General features: G+C 39.8%; 1 protein-coding gene across 1 annotated transcript in view; it reads right to left on the bottom strand.

Moving 5' to 3' along the window:
* Positions 1 to 15,523, bottom strand: part of TRPC6 (transient receptor potential cation channel subfamily C member 6) — an 85,235-nt gene extending 69,712 nt beyond the window's left edge. The window contains exon 1 of the mRNA XM_027677360.1: positions 15,381 to 15,523. Coding sequence (XP_027533161.1) covers positions 15,381 to 15,523 — 143 coding nt within the window. The remainder of the gene's footprint in view (positions 1 to 15,380) is intronic.
* Between the last annotated feature and the right edge of the window lie 3,447 nt (positions 15,524 to 18,970).

Below are 18,970 nucleotides of genomic sequence, written 5' to 3'. Positions count from 1 at the left end.
TTCTGCATTATCTGTTGCAAAGTGGGTTGAAAAAATATACTTTCTATGTACACACACACACACACACGAATTCCAAATAAATTGGCGCAATATAACTTCAGGATAAAGAAGAGCTCCTGCAGAAGAGCTTAGCATTTCAATGTGGGCATACATAAAAGGCAAAACAATCTAAAAAAAGGAATTACTTTGGTTTACTTCTAATATTTGTAATTACTGTTATTAAAAATTAACTCCTTTATAAGAATAAAGAAACAATTATGTTTATTGTTCCCTGCTATGCACAAATAAAGTACTTGGTATCATGACCTCAGTGACACTTTTAGTGAAAACGGAATTGGTGGCAAGTCACTCACGCAATTCCATCAGGAAAAGATCATTTGCCTTTCTCAGACCTGACATGTAATGGTGATTCCATTACATGGTACAACGTAAAAGAGAGATGTGATCTGATTTGATAGATCAGAGACATAAAATGAGACCTTTAACAGTTACTGCTACTTCATAATTGCAGAATATTTTCCTGTGACATTTGTAAAATTTAAAGAATCTTCTCCACCCCCCACCACTCAACAGAGATTAAAAAGCCCTGGGCTCCACTGAACACCATGTTACCTCTGATCCCACAGAATAGCAGAAATGCATGATCTAGTTAGCATATGTGACAATATCGTTAGCTGTTGTTGCTCTCCAGTTAGGTAATAATAATAGAATAACACAGAGAGGCTTTTACAATTACTTGACTAAGACTGTTATTATAGCTAAAATTAAATCAAGGGGTTTACTTTCACAGGGGAAAAATAAAGTTTCAGAATATACAGAGAAAACCTTGAGACCCTTATCTTCAAGAAAAAAAAAACCATAAGAAACAGGCAGAAGAATGGTCCCAACTTGCTGACATTTTTCTGGCAGGTAGCAGGTGTGGATTCAAATTTATGTTCTTCCTGAGTTGAAATAAGTCTTGCAACTTGGTCTTTGATACCCCACAAATATACCTTACCACTAAATAATTCCCTATGGTGAAATAGAGACACGAGAAATCTTCCTAAGGGATATTTATTCAAACTGACACATAAGCACAGATTTAGGAGCCCTGACATTCAAATGCAAGGCAAATACCAAGCAAAACCAATTTTCACATAGTTCTACTTACTAGCAAATTATATGGTTTTCCAACATACTCCAGAGAAGAACTATAATTTAATTAAAACTTTTTTTAGTTACATAGTGTTAAGTGATAAAGAATGATGATTCTAACATCCAGAGAATTCAGTGAACCAAAGCAGAATAACAGTGCACAGCATTTTTTAGCATAAAATTGCATGTACACTAGCAGAGTTAAGACCCATCCAGCAGTAGTTCTTTGGGATGGAAGGAAACTTTTCTGCTGGAGAAATACACTAAACCAGGAAAAAAATAAGAATCAAAGTGGCCTTTTCATTTATTTGGGTTGAATACAGGTTCTGAACATCAAAAACTTTCATATGGAATTCTTCTTGCTTGTCTAACTGTCTAACTTCACTTATCAGATTTTAACCAAATACATTAAAATGAAGCAGAGAAGGGGAAGCTCTGTTACTTGAATCTAAAATTTCATGGTGTAGAGAAGAAGGCATTCATGTGGTTGTTTTGTAACTCCAAATGAAATGCACCCCTTTGCATCAGCTCCACAGTACAATGGGCTATATTTTCCTACTGAAAGGAGACAGAATTGTAGTTTTGGTCACAATTGCTTTGCCTGAGCTGGTCTCTTGAGAGAACATCATCAGCCAAACACAAACAAGCAGATACACCCTGAATACTGTTAACTGCCAAGGGAGTCGAGTCACGTACACATTGAGGGAAAGAGTTCAGCAGAGAGCTGAGACTGTCCTCTATACAACATCCGAGGGGGAATTCAAAAGCAGTTAACATTGAATTGACTCATGTATGATTTATGGTGGCTTCAACAAGCCAAACATTCTTACTTCAGACATAATGAAACACTTTTGATCAAAAAGTAAAAGGTAAATACTTCTGAGAACAACACTGTCAAGACTTATTCGGAAAAAAAATTGAAATACTAATTTTTCTAACCATGAAAACAGGTACATAAACCAATAACATTTTACGTGAACTGAAATTCCAAAGATAATCAGCTTTCATTTTTAAATAGAAGTTGGGAAATGGGAACACAGCCTTCACATATATTCTCTATCAGAAAAATGAAATTGTTCTGCTTTGCCAAGCCTGTAAGGTAACAGAAGAAGGGGGGGAAAAAAAGGCAAAACATGCACTTTCAGAGTTTTACTCAAAATTTTTGTTTACTTAGAAGTTGGGTATTTTTCCTCATGATCCTCTTGTAAGTGTTATATTGTCTACTCTCTGGAGCAGCAGTAAGTGCAGAAGTGTGAAGAACAGAGAATCATGCTCTCATGCAGCAGTAATATTCTGGGATATACGGTTAGTCTAGTCAACATATCATTTCTCTAGATGCTGCATATGAAATGTGTCATGAAAATAGTTTCACTGCTTCTCTCCCTCACTCTGTGCCATCCAGCTCCAGTGCATGAGAATATACAGCAGCAGCTTCACATGGCTTTGCTTTTTCTGGAAATTACCTTGAATTTTTAGGAAACTGTTGCTTGATGACTGGGAGACAGGTGGAAAAAACAGCATTCTTAGTTTGTACGTCCCTAACTTTTGAAATTCATTTTAAACGTCCCTTCTAGTTAAAGCATTTTTAGCACCCTGCCTTTTTTTTTTGTAAGTATTAAGCAGTCATAATTTGATATTTACTACCTCTTACATTCTCAGAACTGATATTTTCAAGAATACAGAACAGTAATAGATGCTTTCTTGTTTTTTTCTACCATCTGTCTCAGTCTTGGGCTTAGGGGTTATCAAGCAGAGCAAGAGGTAAGGCGATCCTATCTTCAGGTAAGACAGTGATACCTGTGAGTACATTCCACTAATGACTCATTGTCTATATTCAGGAAAAATGTTTTAAGTACAGCAACATGAGAAAAGGTCCAATGAGCATTACAAAAAGTATGTTCACCTAGTACAAACAGGTGTATAATGTGATGATAAAGTTTCAATGATCTTGACTGCTTGCTGTCGTCACACAGCAGAGCACTACAACCCCAGCAGATACAGAGGCAGGATCCCAGACTTGCATTACACACCGAAAGAATCATCCCACACTCTTTACAAGCAGCAGAACTCCTTCTGAGTCTGGATGTGAGCTTCCAAAGCTGGGCGCACTTGAAATTTCTGGCAACATTCAGCACTACAAATCTTGTCCCATACTTCTTACCATAAAGACCAGTCAGCTGTACTGTACCACTGCCTGGGGGCTGTCTGGCTGGAAATTCATATTTGGGGAAACCTTTGCCTTCTCCCAGTATAATATTGATAGATTCAAAAGAACTATTCCAGATATAGAAATTATTCAGAAATTACATCTCAGTCAGAAAAGACACTTTGCGGCTGCATCTGTCATATAATTCTGATTTCCCAAAACAGCCCTCATGTCTCTAAATGTGACTCTTTGGTATCTTTCAGGCCTGAGGAAAAAACGTTATGCTACCCCTTTGATTAGTAGTGGGTAGGATCCTTCCTTAAACTCCACAGACAGTCACTAGCCACTAGCCATTTTTTTAAAAAAAACCAAAAATCTGTATACATGTAAATAATTTATTAATGGAAGAAAATAATTTTGTATGAACAGATAGGTCACCAAGACTTTAAAAATTAAGATTTTTTTTATTCATTCATGAACAGAAAATGTTCCTGGGTTTTATGCAAATTTTATGCAATTAATGTTTTAAAATTGTAAAGAATTGCAGAGCAAAATGTTGCTTACAGCTGACGTACATTCTCAACTTCAACTTGTACTAGCCTGCATGCAGACTGCAGAAGCATTAAATTAATGAAAGGTGATGTCAACAAGCCACGTATGGAACTCAAAATGAGAGAATGCAGTCCGACATCAAAGAATATTAGGAAGCAGCCTTAATTGTAGGAAATTCTATTTTGAGACAAAATTACATCACCATTGACGATACTACTTTATTCATCACAACCAACAGGAAAATCAGGAAAGAATATCCAAAAGTTTACAAAATATTTTGTGATGCTTATGGAATCTACCATTATGATTTATTTCTTTTCAACAAATCAGATCCAATACTTCTGCAAATTGTAAGTAAAGCTTTTAGTAAAAACGGAAAACTGTGCATTGTTTGGCTCAAATTTGAATTTAAATTAGAAACAAAATTACTTTTCTCTAAAGATAAAGCCATTCAGGTCTACATTTATATCACATTCTTCTTCCTGCCTTTGCTTGCTAAGTACAGAAGACTACATGATTAACACACAAAGTATTCCTCTTAACTCTCTCCTCTAAAAAAAAAACGTAAGTCCAAATGTTGTATAGTTCAGTAGTCAAAGGTCAGAAAATCCATCTGTATAAATTCACGTCTGTCAGAATTTAGCCTTGATCAAATAAATACATGCTGATTTTCACTGTATATTTGTCATTTTCATAGTCCTTAAATAGATCATCTTCCTTATTTAACTTATCAATCATTGAGTTACACTACAACAGAAACAGTGAAAGATAGGACAAAATATGCATTCAGGGATATGAAGAATGAGGATAGCATTCTCCACAGGCATATGGACATGAATTCCACTGAAGTTAGCACCAGAGCATCTGGATGTTGAGTGATATAGATTTGCCATTCATCAACACTCCTTCCACAATATTTTATTCACCTGTATGATTCACCTAGTCCTGAAAGAGATCTGATGGATCTCCCAAGCCCCTTCAGGGCTTGTTCCTTTCGTGTAATAGAGAAGAAGCCCAGACCACGAGGCCAGGCTGGATGTTTTTTTTCAGACAAATCTCTTGGCATCTCCTACATTTGCTGCCGCTCCTGCCTCAGGAGCAGCAATCTTTAAATAAAGCCTGAAACCACTTCTGAGATAAAGGCAGGCACCAGCAAGATTTCTACTTTCCAATCCCAAACATTGTGACTAAATCAAAAGCAAAAGAAAATTGTAAAGTTCCTGACATTTTTACTAAAATATAAAGGATTTGAAAACAAACCATGGATGGATGTGGAGTTTCTATCAATCCTACTATGCTTTATCCACAATATGGGATACCCAGAACCTGATCTAGAAGTTCAAACTCATGAAATCAGGAACTGGTGAACTTAGGAATATGAAGCAATCAGGAGCATACATCACCAATAACAGAAGTGCTCCTAAGTTCCTGCATCTTCCTGCGCACATGCATGCACACTGTCCTTGGGGTGAAACCTGGACATGCACCATCCCTCCTACCCACCACTCAAGTTTCAATGAAAAGTGAATTGCAGACAGGAATTGCACCGTAACCTCCTGAATCTCCTGCAGTGAGTGTCTCTATTTCCCCTTCCTCTTGACGTGTACCTCCATGCCTTTTCTGACCCTCTGGAGATATCAATACCTGTATGTAGGGAGTAAGAACTCTTGTCATGGTCAGAGGTTGAAAAAGGCACACACATACCCAGCAGTGCTGCCAGCAGCACCTTCTTCATTCATCCAGGGAGTCATGTCACAAATCCTGCATGAAACCAGATAATCCGCAAAGGAAATTCCTTCCCTTTAAGGCATTATTAGTGCTCTCACTGATAACTAGAGAAATTTTTGCTGTTTTTTAGATTTGATGTAAAATCTAACATAGAAACCTATGAGGTCATGAAAGATCCTCAGACAGCTTTGTAGGACAAGAGGCATTAGCCTTGCTGTCTCTGTAAATCCCTGCCGAGATTATTTTTTTAAGTTTCTCTTCCTGTTAGGCACTAAATGTTGTTGTTAATTCTGGGATGGATGTGGCTGTGGGGTAAGAAATCTCAGTGTATATTTTATATATCAACTTGTTAAGTATTGTATTTTTTCATACAAAGGAGTGCTGAAATTTCACTATCACATCATTTGCTCTCTACCAACCTATGCACTCACATCAGATGAGCTAAATGATTTAAACCTCTAAAATTCCTTTCTGAAGAAACATGGAGAACATTAACTTCTACAGCTTTGTACCATGGGCAGCATTCATTCTGCAGACCTTTTGGAAATACTGCTATTGCTGACTTTTTTGTTAGCAGTGCCCTACAAAATGTTTCAAATAATACAGACTGTATCTTCAGAAACATAAGTCCCTCTCCCCTCCTAATTTTTGGTAGTTTTATTTGTTGCTTAGATGTCAGTTCAAGATATTGCTATTCTTGCTCCACTATAACTGCCATGTTGCTGAAACTCCTTAGTCTTCCCTGGCCAGCAAGAGGCTGTTAGAAACTCTCAGCCTCACCAACATCCAAGGGACTTGAACAGTTATACAGATTACAGCCCGAGATTTCTAAGGATTTTGATGTCGTGTTTTAGTTTTTAAGATCCTAATGTGAGAACACCAACATAAAGCCTTACAAAACACCTAGTATCCTTGAAAAGTTTCATCCATGCCCACTACTTGAAAATAAGTCATATTATTTAAGTTTTGTAAGCACTACTGCACTTTGGTTGCATTTTTTAGCTCAGATTTCTACACTTAAGGAGAGAGGAAAACAAAATTGTGTATTGCACGGGGAAAAGTAGGATTCAAAGACTCGCTTGAGAGAGGTACAAGAGCAGCAGTCTTCAAAAACTATTGAGAAATCAATAGGAAACTTGTTCTTAAAGGGAGAGGAATAGAGAATCTAAGGAGAGGAAGAGTGATTGCTGCCTTCCCCTAGCCTGTCCTTTGCATCTGATTTGTCAAGCTAATTAGGTAATTCACTCACCAGCGGAGCAAGATGATCCTGTGGATAGCCTGAGTCCTCTGAGTGACCACCCTAGTCTATGTGCTCCTACAGGACAGAGGAAAGCAAAACACAGGCAGTGGACATGGTGCAGGCAGATCCATGAGCATACAGATTTATCCTTCAGGGCTAAGAGATGCTTGAGAGTTCCCAGAGCACAGTATTTCTCTTTGAATAAGCACCCCTAGTATGATATACTAGGGGTATGACATTAACTTTTAAAAACTCCTCTCCTGCGTGTCTCCCAATAAAGCTCTATAACCTTTCAATTACCATTTCAAAATCTTTCTGTACTTAATGTACTTGCATCATTGTAGTTCTACTTGAATTAACTACAAATTAATAAATCCAGAAAGAAAAAAAAAAACAAAAGAAACATGTTTTCAACTCATGTATAATCCAAAAAACTTAGCAAGTGCAGATAATAAATTAAAAATGTCTAGTACATGTGATATTTCATTAGGAAAAATTTTAAAACACTTGAAAATTGAAAGTTAATTTAGATTTGCTTAAGGAGGTAAAGCATAAAACTAAAAATTAGCAGGGTGTAATTAAACTAGTATAGAAAATCAAAAATTGCATTGAAAAACAAAAGGGAAATTCAGTTTATAGTCTTCAGTCTTGAAAAACAGTTAGCTAGTAAACTTATAGAAGTTTACCGTGTTTTCTGAAAGAATTACCAAGAAAAAAAATCATCAGTACAATGCTTCTGATCTCAAATAAATTACAAATATGGTTAGAAACTCATGACTGTAAACATGGGCACATACTGCAAATGCTTAGAAAAAAAACTAAAATCCATTTTTTTAACTAATACCTGGATTATCCATGGCACTAAGCTATCTGTGTGGCAGGACTTGCAAGTTAAAATGTATTTCTCTCTCATACTCTGCTGTTCCATGGGGGACAGATGCAGGAGCCCACTGCTAAATGATCAGACATATCAACACAAGCCCCCAATCGTAAGTGGGCTTCTGCTACATGTCACTTGGGCGTGGGCACATAGGGAAGGGAAGGCACTTTCCCACACCACAATTAGCACAGAAATGCTAATTGTGACATTCACAGTTTGTGTCTCAATGGCACAGACCTTCGAAGTTTCATGATGCCAGTTTCCAAAGTATCCTCCCACAAGCTGAACCTCAGTTAAAACTATTTCCTAGATTCACACTGGTGGTACTGATGTTACGTTCTCCTGTGACGTGCCAGATGCTGTAGAGGTGTTTGACTGATGCAATCCATGATTTAAAGCATTGTTGTAAGAACTGCTCTCTGCTGCCAAGCACCCAGCAGCTGGAAGGCTGACAGCTGGACTGTGTGAAATATGGCTTTTTGCAATGCACGTCAAGAGCCTTACAAAAAGCTCCAAGTATTGGATTATTACCACTTGGCAGGCCTAAGACATGTACACATAGAGTAGGACTAACAAAGTTTACCAGTATTACTTGGCTATCTATTCTAAATAAGGGGAGAAAAATCATGACTAGAAAAGCTGAAACATGTAGACCACAGTCAAATATCTTACTGAAGAGAAAGAAAATGTAAATCAGAAGCGCAACAGGATAAACCCAGACTGGGCCAGGAGGAAAATCAGCACAACCAAGTGTCCATTTGAACTAACACCAGTGTTGACAGCAGACAACAGGAGGCAACAGACCAGCTCAGTAGTCCACCCCTTCAGTCTGCTGGGCACATACCTATTTGCCAGTTAAGCTGATCAGCTTAAAAATACATTTGAGGAGAAAACAAGACGGTTGTGGTTGCCAAGTCTTTCCAATGACTCCTTGGTCTCAGGCTAGTTACTGTGCAGCTCCAAGTCAGACACTGCCTTCTTGCACATGGTGTGTCCCTATGTGTTATGGTGAAATCAAGGTTCTCTCTCTCCAAAATAACAATTCAACCATATAGCAGTTTGCCCTGATTGGAAATATATGAGGTCTTCTGTGCAGCTCAGGGACTAAACCTGTCATGTGCTCATCTATTGGCGTACCACACTGGGTCGAGCGCAGATCTGTTAGAACACCTATTTGTGCACAAGGTCAGGAGGGTCTGCTGCTGCTGGGGGTCACTTACAACTGAGTCATTTTGTAATTTGAATCTGCTGAAAGCCTGGGCCATCCAGCATAACTCCCAGGACTTTCAATAGATCAGGACTTAAATCAAAAGAATATGAGGTGCCGCTTGTAAGAGATCCACTGTTTTTTTCAAAATTTGTATGGTCAGCAGGTGCTGCACCCAGGTCTGGAGTCCTCAGCAAAAGAATGACTTGGACCTGTTAGAACAGATCCAGAGGAGGCCACGAAAATGATCAGCAGGCTGAAGCACCTCTGCTATGAACACAGACTGAGAGTTAGGGTTGTTGAGCCTAGACAAGAGGCAGCTCCAGGAAGACCTCACTGAGACCTTCCAGTACTCAAAGGGGGTTTATGAAAACAAGGGACCATGACTTTTTACACATGCAGATAGTGATAGGACAAGAGGGAATGGCTTTAAAATAAAATAGGAGAGATTTTAGATTAGCTGTTAGGAAGAAATTCTTTACTCAGAGGGTAGTGAGGCACTGGAACAGGCTGGCCAGGGAAGTTGTGGATGCCTTATCCCTGGAAATATATGAGGCCAACCTGGTTGGGCCCTGAGCAACCTGATCTAGTGGGTGGCAGAGGGGTTGGAACTAAATGATCTTTAAGGTCCCTTCCAACCCAAACCATTCTATGACTCTGTGATTTTGTAACAAAACACAAAGTTTCATAAAAACCCTCTGGACTGAATATTCTGCAAAATTGTTAGTGCTGCAGCAGCACCAGACCTTCTGGTCTGTATTCTGTTTTCTCTGCATCAACTATGATCTTTTGGTTTATGATCCTTCTTTCTACCTGCATAGTAAGGCCTCACAGATACTAAATATTTTTTAAAATATCCTTAGTTCTTTAATCTCTTCAATAAGGTAAATACTGACATCAAAACCAGTATTTAATCAAGTTCTAAGGACAAAAAAGTACTCCAGTCATGTTATTCTGAGTTGGTAGTGTGCAAGGTTCATTTTTTTTTAATTAATAACAATGTTATTAATAAGAGCACTACTGAAGGAATGTTTGAGCAAAGAGGTGGGCGTCGCATCTGCTTAGTCGTGATTCACTTTTACTATTATTATTACTACTATTTTTCATGTTTTATTTCATCACTACAATTCCACATTAAAAAAGTAGCTCATCCACAATGAAGTTTTCACTCAGCAAATCCACATCTACAACACTGGGATTTTGTTCAGATCAGTAACTTTTTTTTAAATAAAAGGAAGCTACATTCAATTCTTGCAGAAAACAAGCTATCCACACTTCCCACATTGCTTTGAGAACACACCTAAAAATGATATTTCACTTGATATTTCACTTACTCAGGACTCTTGTAGTAAATCTCACATTTCCTTCCTAGTGTCAAAGCCTGCTTCCCTCCTACCCCCAATACTGACAAATATTTGTTTAAACATATTAGGCTGGGGGGGTACAATAGAGCCGTGCTGACAATTGTACTAATAGTATGAAAAACTGTAGTTCTATAGAAACGGATATAAAAAATAAACCCAGATTTCATTCAGTCATCTTCACATTATTCTCCACAACTTATTCACTAAAAATAGTATACTTGCTTGTGTATTTGCCAGTGCTAAACAAATAATAACCATGCTACTGCAAGACAGAAATGTTAATCCATTCAGTAGAAAACTGCATGTCATTTAATTACCATTAAGCTTTTTGCCAACATTTAATTAACAAAACTTACATTTAAATACTGCTTATCAACGCAAATCCTTTAAGCCTTCCATTGAGCAGACCCTGTGTGCGAGTGGCTACACTCACTAGTATGTGCACAAACATGTATGTAAGACTCATTGCATGCACTTTAAATTTGAAGCTTTTTGCTATCTCATTGCCTGGACTGCATCACAGCTTGAAGTATGAAACCAAGTTATAAAGAATTTGATGAACACAGTTTAACTGCCAAAATTTTCTTTTGTTCATGTTTGCAAAGCTGGAAAGTCTAACACAGCTTGATGACGCAGACCCACCATGCAAGTTGCCTTTATTTGGGGATACCAATAGTTGGCAGGAATTCTTCAAGTAGTCAGTTATTACAACCTTCAGCTTCTGTGGTGGTAAATACTGCTGGGAGAGTGTTTGACAAAGAGCATGCTTGTTATTAACATTTACAGTGAAAAGTATCCCATATACATCCCACACATTTCTTAATCACTACCCCACCTTCCTCATGTAAACTTAAAAAATTACTTATATTTTCATGGAAATCTTCCAGTTTTATAAAATTAGGTCCCACAGGGAGGTGACTTTCATTTGTTTGGTAACTACGTAAGAGCTAGGGTATAAATAAACTTACAGATATATTGCAACGGCTCAAGTAAAATTGATTATGAAGTATTAGCATAGGAAACTGTTCACATATTGTAGCTGACCAGAGGTTCACTGTTAAATTAGTAAGTGTACATAGTGAACACAAAAGTACCTAACAATCAAACCCAAGAAATCCCACAAGCCTTCACCAGAAATTAACATATGTGGGGAAAAAAGCCTAACTGAAATAAAGATATGCTTAATGTTGAAAATGAAGCATTCTCTTCTTAATACTGGCAGGATATGCAAAGCAAACTAAAGGCTGCATTTTCTGGGGCTTCGAAATAATGGTCTTGTTCTTTTACTCAAGACCTCAGGGACTACATTCAGTCACCCAGAACATGAGAGATTCAGACATGATATTTTTTTTCCAGTGCCCAGTACGAAGTAGATCCATCCTAAATCATCCTAAATCATAGGAAAGTGTTCCATACACTAGGCTATAAAAGGAAATGACTCCCCTCCATATCAACTTTTTTACTTTTTTGATCTCAACAAAACTAGCACAGCATATTTTCAGAAGACATACCATCTCAGCAAAGAGACTGGCAATCTGAAACACAGCTGCCACATTGTACAGTACTCCCTGAAGAGATTATGTCTAATGAAGATTCTGGAAGATAATTTTACAGGTCATTTCAAGCAAGACAGTTGAGACTGGAGATAAAAATTATGCTGTCAATAGCAAACACTGTTATCTTGCAGGCAGAAAAGAAATCATAAAATATATTATTTAACAAAGAATGGGTCTTAAATGTACTAGGTTTAATAATGCCAAGAAACACTTGATTAGAAAACCACAAATGCTGAGGAATAATCTATGCCTCAAGACAGTTATGCACAACAGAACCTTTCTTCCCCTGTTTTCATCTGATAATTTGTGTGCCTCATTTACTTTACAACTGACATTTTAATACACAATTATCCCTCCTCACATGTATAAGAAAACATTTATTTTTCACAATACAAAATACTTTAAAGTAAAAATAAGCAATATAAGCAGATGTCTGACTGAATTAGTGTCTTCTGACTAGCTTAATACACTGGCAATCTGTTCTTCTGAACATTTGTTCGGAAGGGAAGTTTACATGCAAGTGTTGTCACTTTCAAATCCCATTGCACATCAGCACTAGGATTTGGGGTTAGACCTTAAAGTGCACTTTCCATCCTATTTTAAAACTTAAAATGGGGCTCTTTGCCAATGAAATACTTGCACAAGAGGGAAAAAACCAACATATCCACATTTTTGTATTTCAGGAGTCAATCTTCTGACATGTATGTTGCAATATGTTTTTTGACACATAAGTGGCAAGACGATGTCAAGATGGAAGAGGACCATTAGAAAGAAAGTATTTACTTGCATATAATTTATAATACATAATTATTAAATTCTTAAAAAGAATTCTGCAGATTGTCCAAATTTTGGTTTTCTTATCAAAGGTTCTGAATTCAAAAGAAAAGCAAGATTTTTCGGCACAAAATTCCATTAGAATTTTGTTTTGCACCATACCACAAATAAAGATAAAAACCTTCTATCCACTGCTACAGGACAGTGTGACCCTACTTGGCACAGCTGACGAGCTCAAGGTACCATCTTGAAGTCTTGTTTACAACAAAGGTAGCAGCTACCTCAGACACAATAGAACTATTCTCCAGAAAGAGGAGCTAGCACCACCGGAAATGGTTCTCTATAAATGGTTTGGGTGTTTATTATTATCCAGCCAGTATATCACTTAACAGCAGTCACAAAACAACATATGAAAAATATATTCTACAAACAACACACCCAGACAGCATTAGCACTAAATCACCACTTGAGAAAAACTATTCCTTAGTATCAAACTACTTTTCAAGCAATAGTCACATGCCATATTACACCAGTAAGCATGTTACCCTCTCAGCAATGTTTAAAAGGAGCTACAACTCAGCTTTTTTTGGACATCAGCTGTACTCTGCATTACTGTTCTGCATTAATCACCATAATAGTATCAGGAAATACTAGTAATTTGAGGATTTAAAAAAAAAAGTAGATAAAAGTGTTATTACTGAATGTAAATGATAAAGAGTAAAAAAAAATTATATCCTAAACATTGCCCATCTGATTATATGTTTGGCCTTATGAAGGCCACTAACAAAACTAATGCCTTCTGGCTGAAAAGACAGATCTGCAAAATGTACCTCAAATGTGATGTGGGTGGAATTTAGGCAGGAAAATTCAAAAACTGTGCTTGGTAATCACTGTATCCTGGAGGAGCCTATTTACTCACTGCATTCATCCCTGCCAGCCAAGGAAGTCCTGGCAGCTGCCACATGTACACATTGTCTATGGATGTATGTGAAGTGGCTCTTTTCCATATCCAGAGAAACCCCAAAGGACAGCTTCCGCACACCTAATGTGCATGCAAAAAAAAGCACTGCCTACTAAAGCACCCTTTTTAAGTAGCGATTATATAAATTTGAGAAGGGGCACATTTCTCGAATTAACACCACCTATGCATATCAGGTAGCTTCTGTCTATTCTCTCAAAGACTGATGGAAACATCTTCTATCAGTGAGGGACTCCAGGGTACTGGACTTACCTGTACAACAGAAGCAGTCATCTAGGGCCCTGATATGACATAACTGGAGATAAATTCCTGTGTTTAGTGCTAGCCTTGTTCCACAGAGCAACTTGATTAGGATGTAGGCTTTCCTTTTGGCCACTGTGAGATGATGAGGCAAGCTCCACACTGGGAGTGTGCTGGACCAAGACCTTATACTCCTGAAGTTAAGACAGTAGCACCCCACAGACTTGTGGATTTTTTTTTGAAGAGAAGCTTTGAAACGTGTATGCCAGATCTATCCTTTCAGAGCTGCACAACCATTCTGAATGAGCAAATGGTAAAGGAACTTCAGAATTGCCATATCAGTTCAAAGCTGAAGTCTACTGGTGAGAACCAATCTCTGAACTAACCATCATAAGGTTTTTTGTTCTGAAAGGATTCATAAAACAGGTGTGTTCAAATATATTTTGAGATGAGGTTTAAGTCCAATGTGCCATAATGTATACTGTTATAGCTACATGAGCATAGTGTATTAGTGATGCACAAAGATACTTAGGAATAGCAATAACAGCAGTGAATTCTGAAAACTCTAGTTGTTCTTAGCTGAGTTTATAAATATTCAAACACTGTGAGTGTTCCCAGTTTCATTGCTTTTATTCCTTGTCTGTACCCAGGCAGCTGGCAAGTGGCTGGTAAGTTGCTCAAAGATAAAGCAGCAAATATTAGGAAAGACTGATAATAGAAATTTACCAGTTAAGCAACAAAATACAATTTGTAGAAAGGAAAGTACACATCTTCTGGTAATCATCTGAGATTTTAGGACTCATCTTACACTGCTTAATACCCATTTTCCCCCTCTGTGGGATAGCTTCTCCTCAGAAGCATTAACAAGTGGTAATTACAGAAGTCATGCTGATCACACATAACCAGAAGGACACTGTCAACACTGAACATCAAGCGACCTGGATGTTAAAAAATTGCAGTTCATGGAACCTTTGAAATTTATGCTCATGTAATTTAGCTTTATTGCATATGTCCTTATACCCTGCTTTAAATGATACCTACTTGCCAAAACTCACCCGCCAAAACTCACATAATGAAATTATGTGAGGCTACATGACTTTGAGGAAATGTAGTAATGAAAGGAGGACGGGTTTATGCATACGCTTGCCATGTGTGCTCTGTCAGTGAAAGCAACCGATTGCAGGAGGTAAAATTTCTGTAATTATATTAAAACTGACGGTATCTACTGGGTTTATCTACAACCGACGTCTCTCGCCCCACTCTCCACAGCTGAACACAAGCCACCCTTCGCGTCCCTTACAGCGGGGCAGGCACCACGGGCTGCGCAGAGGACACTGGTGCCAGCTGGGCACGGCGGTGCCAACGCTGCTCCTCCGCCTTTCCCAAACACAAATACCCCACTCGTCCTCGGGAGAGGACAGGTCCCTGACGCGGGCTCAGCCCCAGCCCCACGCCGTGCCCCCCGCCGGCCACCACCTGTCCCGCCGCCGCCTCCCCCCTTCCCGCGGGAGGCAGCGCAGAGCTCCGCGCCAGCGCAGGGAGAGAGAGAGGGATCCCCGGCTCCGGCCGGCGGGACTCACACGGGGTAGAAGGCGTAGGGCGGCAGGGCGCTCTCCTCGCAGGGCTCCGCATCCAGCAGCAGGTAGTCCTGGCTGTCGTTCCGCCGGGTCCCGGGCGCCGGGGAGCTGCTCTTCCGCGGGCCGTAGGGCTGCGCCTGGCTCATGTTGTCCCGCGGCCGAGGCGCTGCTCCCCCGGGGCAGCCGCCGCCGCACGGGACCGCGGTTCGGGTGTCCCCTCGGAGCTCCGCGTCCCCCGGGCGGGCGGGCAGCGCGGCGGGGCCGCTCCCTGCGTGCCCCGGCGCCGAGGGGTCACCGGCAGCCGGTGCCGCCCGCCGCGCCGGAGGCGAGGCGCAGCTCGGAGCGGGAGCAGGAAAGTTTGCGGTGCGTCAGCTGGCGCGGCTGTTCCCGGCCGGCGGGAAGGGGCGGGAGGTGGGAGGGCGGCGGGCTCCGCTCCCCTGGGGCGCTCGGTGCCCCCTCCGCGCCGCCCCCACCGGCTCCCGGCCGCCCCTGCCCAGCACGGCGGTGGCGGCCGGGCCCGCAGCACCTCAGCACAGCGGAGGTGGCCGTGACTACGCCTCACCTGCGACCGCACGGCGTAGCCCCCTGGGCAGCCCAGCCCGGGAGCGCTGCCCCGGAGAGGGGCCATGTCCCGCTGACCGTGTCGGCGGGGACAATGCCAACCTCCTGCCGCTCTCCTACAGCACGGCCCGCGGTGGTCTACAATGAATCCCACCGAAATCTTCCTTGGGAATTCGGCAGGACCGGCAGAGCAACTGAGTGGCTCCTGCGGCTGGGGAGCAGAACTCTCGACTTTATTGTGGCTTGGCAATTCAGCCTGCTCTGTGCTGGTGCTCTGGTGTAAGTAGTCTAGGAAGAGCGTAAGTGAAAATTAATGCTAATCCAGCAAACGCAGAAAATCTGCAACTTTAAGTCTTCCCTAGAAATTGAAATATTTCCCTGCAAATTCCATTTCCTTTTCAGGCTTTTTGCCTGTTTCTTTCATCTCTGAAACATCCTTTTACAAGTGCTGTTCACTTGTTTCAGTGAAGAACCAGTTTTGAATCACCTCTAATAATTTCAGTTAAGTCCAGGGGCAAAATATCACATATCTTAGTAAAAAGAACTACCAAAACCCAATAGTTTTGCAGTAATAACCTTTAGCAAAACTCAGTCCACTTGTATTTCTCAATTCTGTTTCATTGGTAGCACTTTGTTCGATGATATTTTACTTAGATACATCGTAATACTTGAAATATACTAACATAATTACAGCTTTACTAGGAAACAACGTAAGGCACTGAAGAGATAACATATGACCTACAGGCATCTTTAACATTAAATATAATACTTGCTATTTCATAAGGGAATATTTAGAGTTAAATGATGTAAATGTAAAGTTAAAAAATTAGTGCATCTAAATAAAATTGCTCCCTCATTCCTGGCTATGTTCACATATTGAAATTCTTGCCAGTGTTTGTGTTGGAACAGCACACAGCCCTATATTCTTTAGGCATGCACACCTTCCCCTGATTTGGTGATGTGTTGAGAAAATAACTGGGCTAACCCCAGTACAGTCATTTACAAAGCAGGCGTACATTGCCTGTGCTCTCCACCAGGCCTTGCCAGACCATGGTTTTAACAAGAGCCTGAGCCACTGAGACTCGTTTCACCTACTGAACTGCAAGAGGAGAAGGTGTGTAAAGAGATCCACAGCTCATTTATGTGGTCTTTAGAGGAGGTTCAGAAATACCTGTAGTCAAATTTCTGAAATTTCTTTTGTCCTTCTAGTTATGGCTCTTAAAATCACTCTCTAATGGGTTTTAGAAATCTTCCTTTCTTTGCAAATAATTTTTTTCTGTTAAAGAATATTTTGTTTTAAATAGGAGGTTTAGTACCGATGATACCATGTGTATTTTATAGTTCTCATGCTGATTCTTATTTCATATTACTATAAAAACAGATATTACAAAGTTATGTGCAGTCTTTGCATTTGAGAAATATGTTGTTGATAATATCTCACATTTTTATTGTAAGAAAATTGTTTGCCAGTAACAGAATATGTTGTGATGGGAGGAATTTTAATGTGTTCCACTGCTCTTGTGCATAACCATTTAATTTCACTTGTTCTACTCTGTTATGAAGATACAGTGCTTCTCCACTTAGTGTTTTTTTCTATATTCCCAAAATATTTGAAGGTTTTTTTTATTTCTCCCTTTCATTTCAACTAGTCTATTTGATAGATATTTCAAATCTTTTCTTCCAGCCACCTTTTTACCCCCCTTCCCTCTGTTCTTCTTTTGCTCCCCTCTGGAATATTTTCTTTGTTCTTAAAGCTAATACCATCCTACCTTTAATTTCAGAGCCTTCATGGCCACTTTCTCCATTTTATTTTGCTGCTTCCTTCAATCTTGTGCTTACTGTTTGTTTGCCCCTAGTATTATTTCCCATCTTCCCCATGATAGTTGTGCATCTCTCTCAGCTTCCAGGTGACATTTCTCATTTTCTCAGTTGCAGCCTGTCCTAGATCCCAAACCTTCCTTGGTCTTCATTCTTATTTCAACTTCATAAGTTCTAGTATTCCAAGAGGTACTCCTACTTTCTCATAGGTCCTAAACCTTTCACAAACTCTGAAGTCACACTCATAACTTGCAGTGATGACACAGCTGTGTGATTTTTCAGAAACATTGGGCAGACCAAGTCATAGGAACATAAAATGATCAGCACCCTTGAAAGAGAAAAGGATGCTAAGCTGAAATTCTGAATCTTTTCAACCTGATTTGTATTTTTAAAAGTTCTCTTTCAACATACTGTAGCAACTCTCTAGTCTCCACTGTCTGTTTACAGGGTAAAAACATGCAGCACTGTGGAAGTGGGACAGACTTCTACTAGAGGCCAGATAAACACAGGTCTTCTGATGTCTGAGTCACAAGATGATGGGAACCCTGGCTAAAGGTGGTGTGTCCTGTTGTACTTACAGTCCTTTTGATACATTTGTTTTGGAATGGTTCCAGGGCAGAGGAGTGAACTTGCATCTATTTCCTTTTTTGAGTAATAGTCTAGGGATGATGACTCCATTCTGTAACTATCTGAAAGCTAGTGAGGTTAAAGAGAATTACTTGTGATGCCAAGATGCTTGGATGAAGAAGCAAGGAGTGGTCCTTTCCTTCCGTGAGAGACAAGAAAGGAGATTCTTATCAGAGTATTACTTTAAGTACTCATTATCTTTCTTGCAGGTCTTTCCAACACCAAAATGAAATTTATATATTACTCTGGCTTTGCTAATGCCTTGGTATTTCTGTTGCAAAGAGGAACATATGCTGTTTTTAATGAATTAGTCATTATTGATATTTATGCAGTGTTTTATTAGACATTTAAACTGCAAATTGAATTACAATGAAATTGCTGTTCTGGAAAAAGTTATCAGATCTTCAAGGTGGTATTTCCCATAGTTTGTGTATTATTTGGTAGTGGGAGGAGGGAGGCTGTAGGGATGGATTCTGTGAGAAGCTTCCAGAAGCCTCTCCCATGTATGATAGAGCCAATGCCAGCCAGCTCTAAGACAGACCCACCACTGGCCAATGCTGAGCCCATCAGCAATGATGGTAGCTCCT

This window comes from Neopelma chrysocephalum, unplaced genomic scaffold (genome assembly GCF_003984885.1).
Source record: "Neopelma chrysocephalum unplaced genomic scaffold, ASM398488v2 Primary Assembly neopelma1_43, whole genome shotgun sequence".
Taxonomy (NCBI): Eukaryota; Metazoa; Chordata; class Aves; order Passeriformes; family Pipridae; genus Neopelma; species Neopelma chrysocephalum.
Note: the sequence above shows the minus strand (reverse complement) of the source record. Positions and strands in the feature narration are given on the sequence as shown.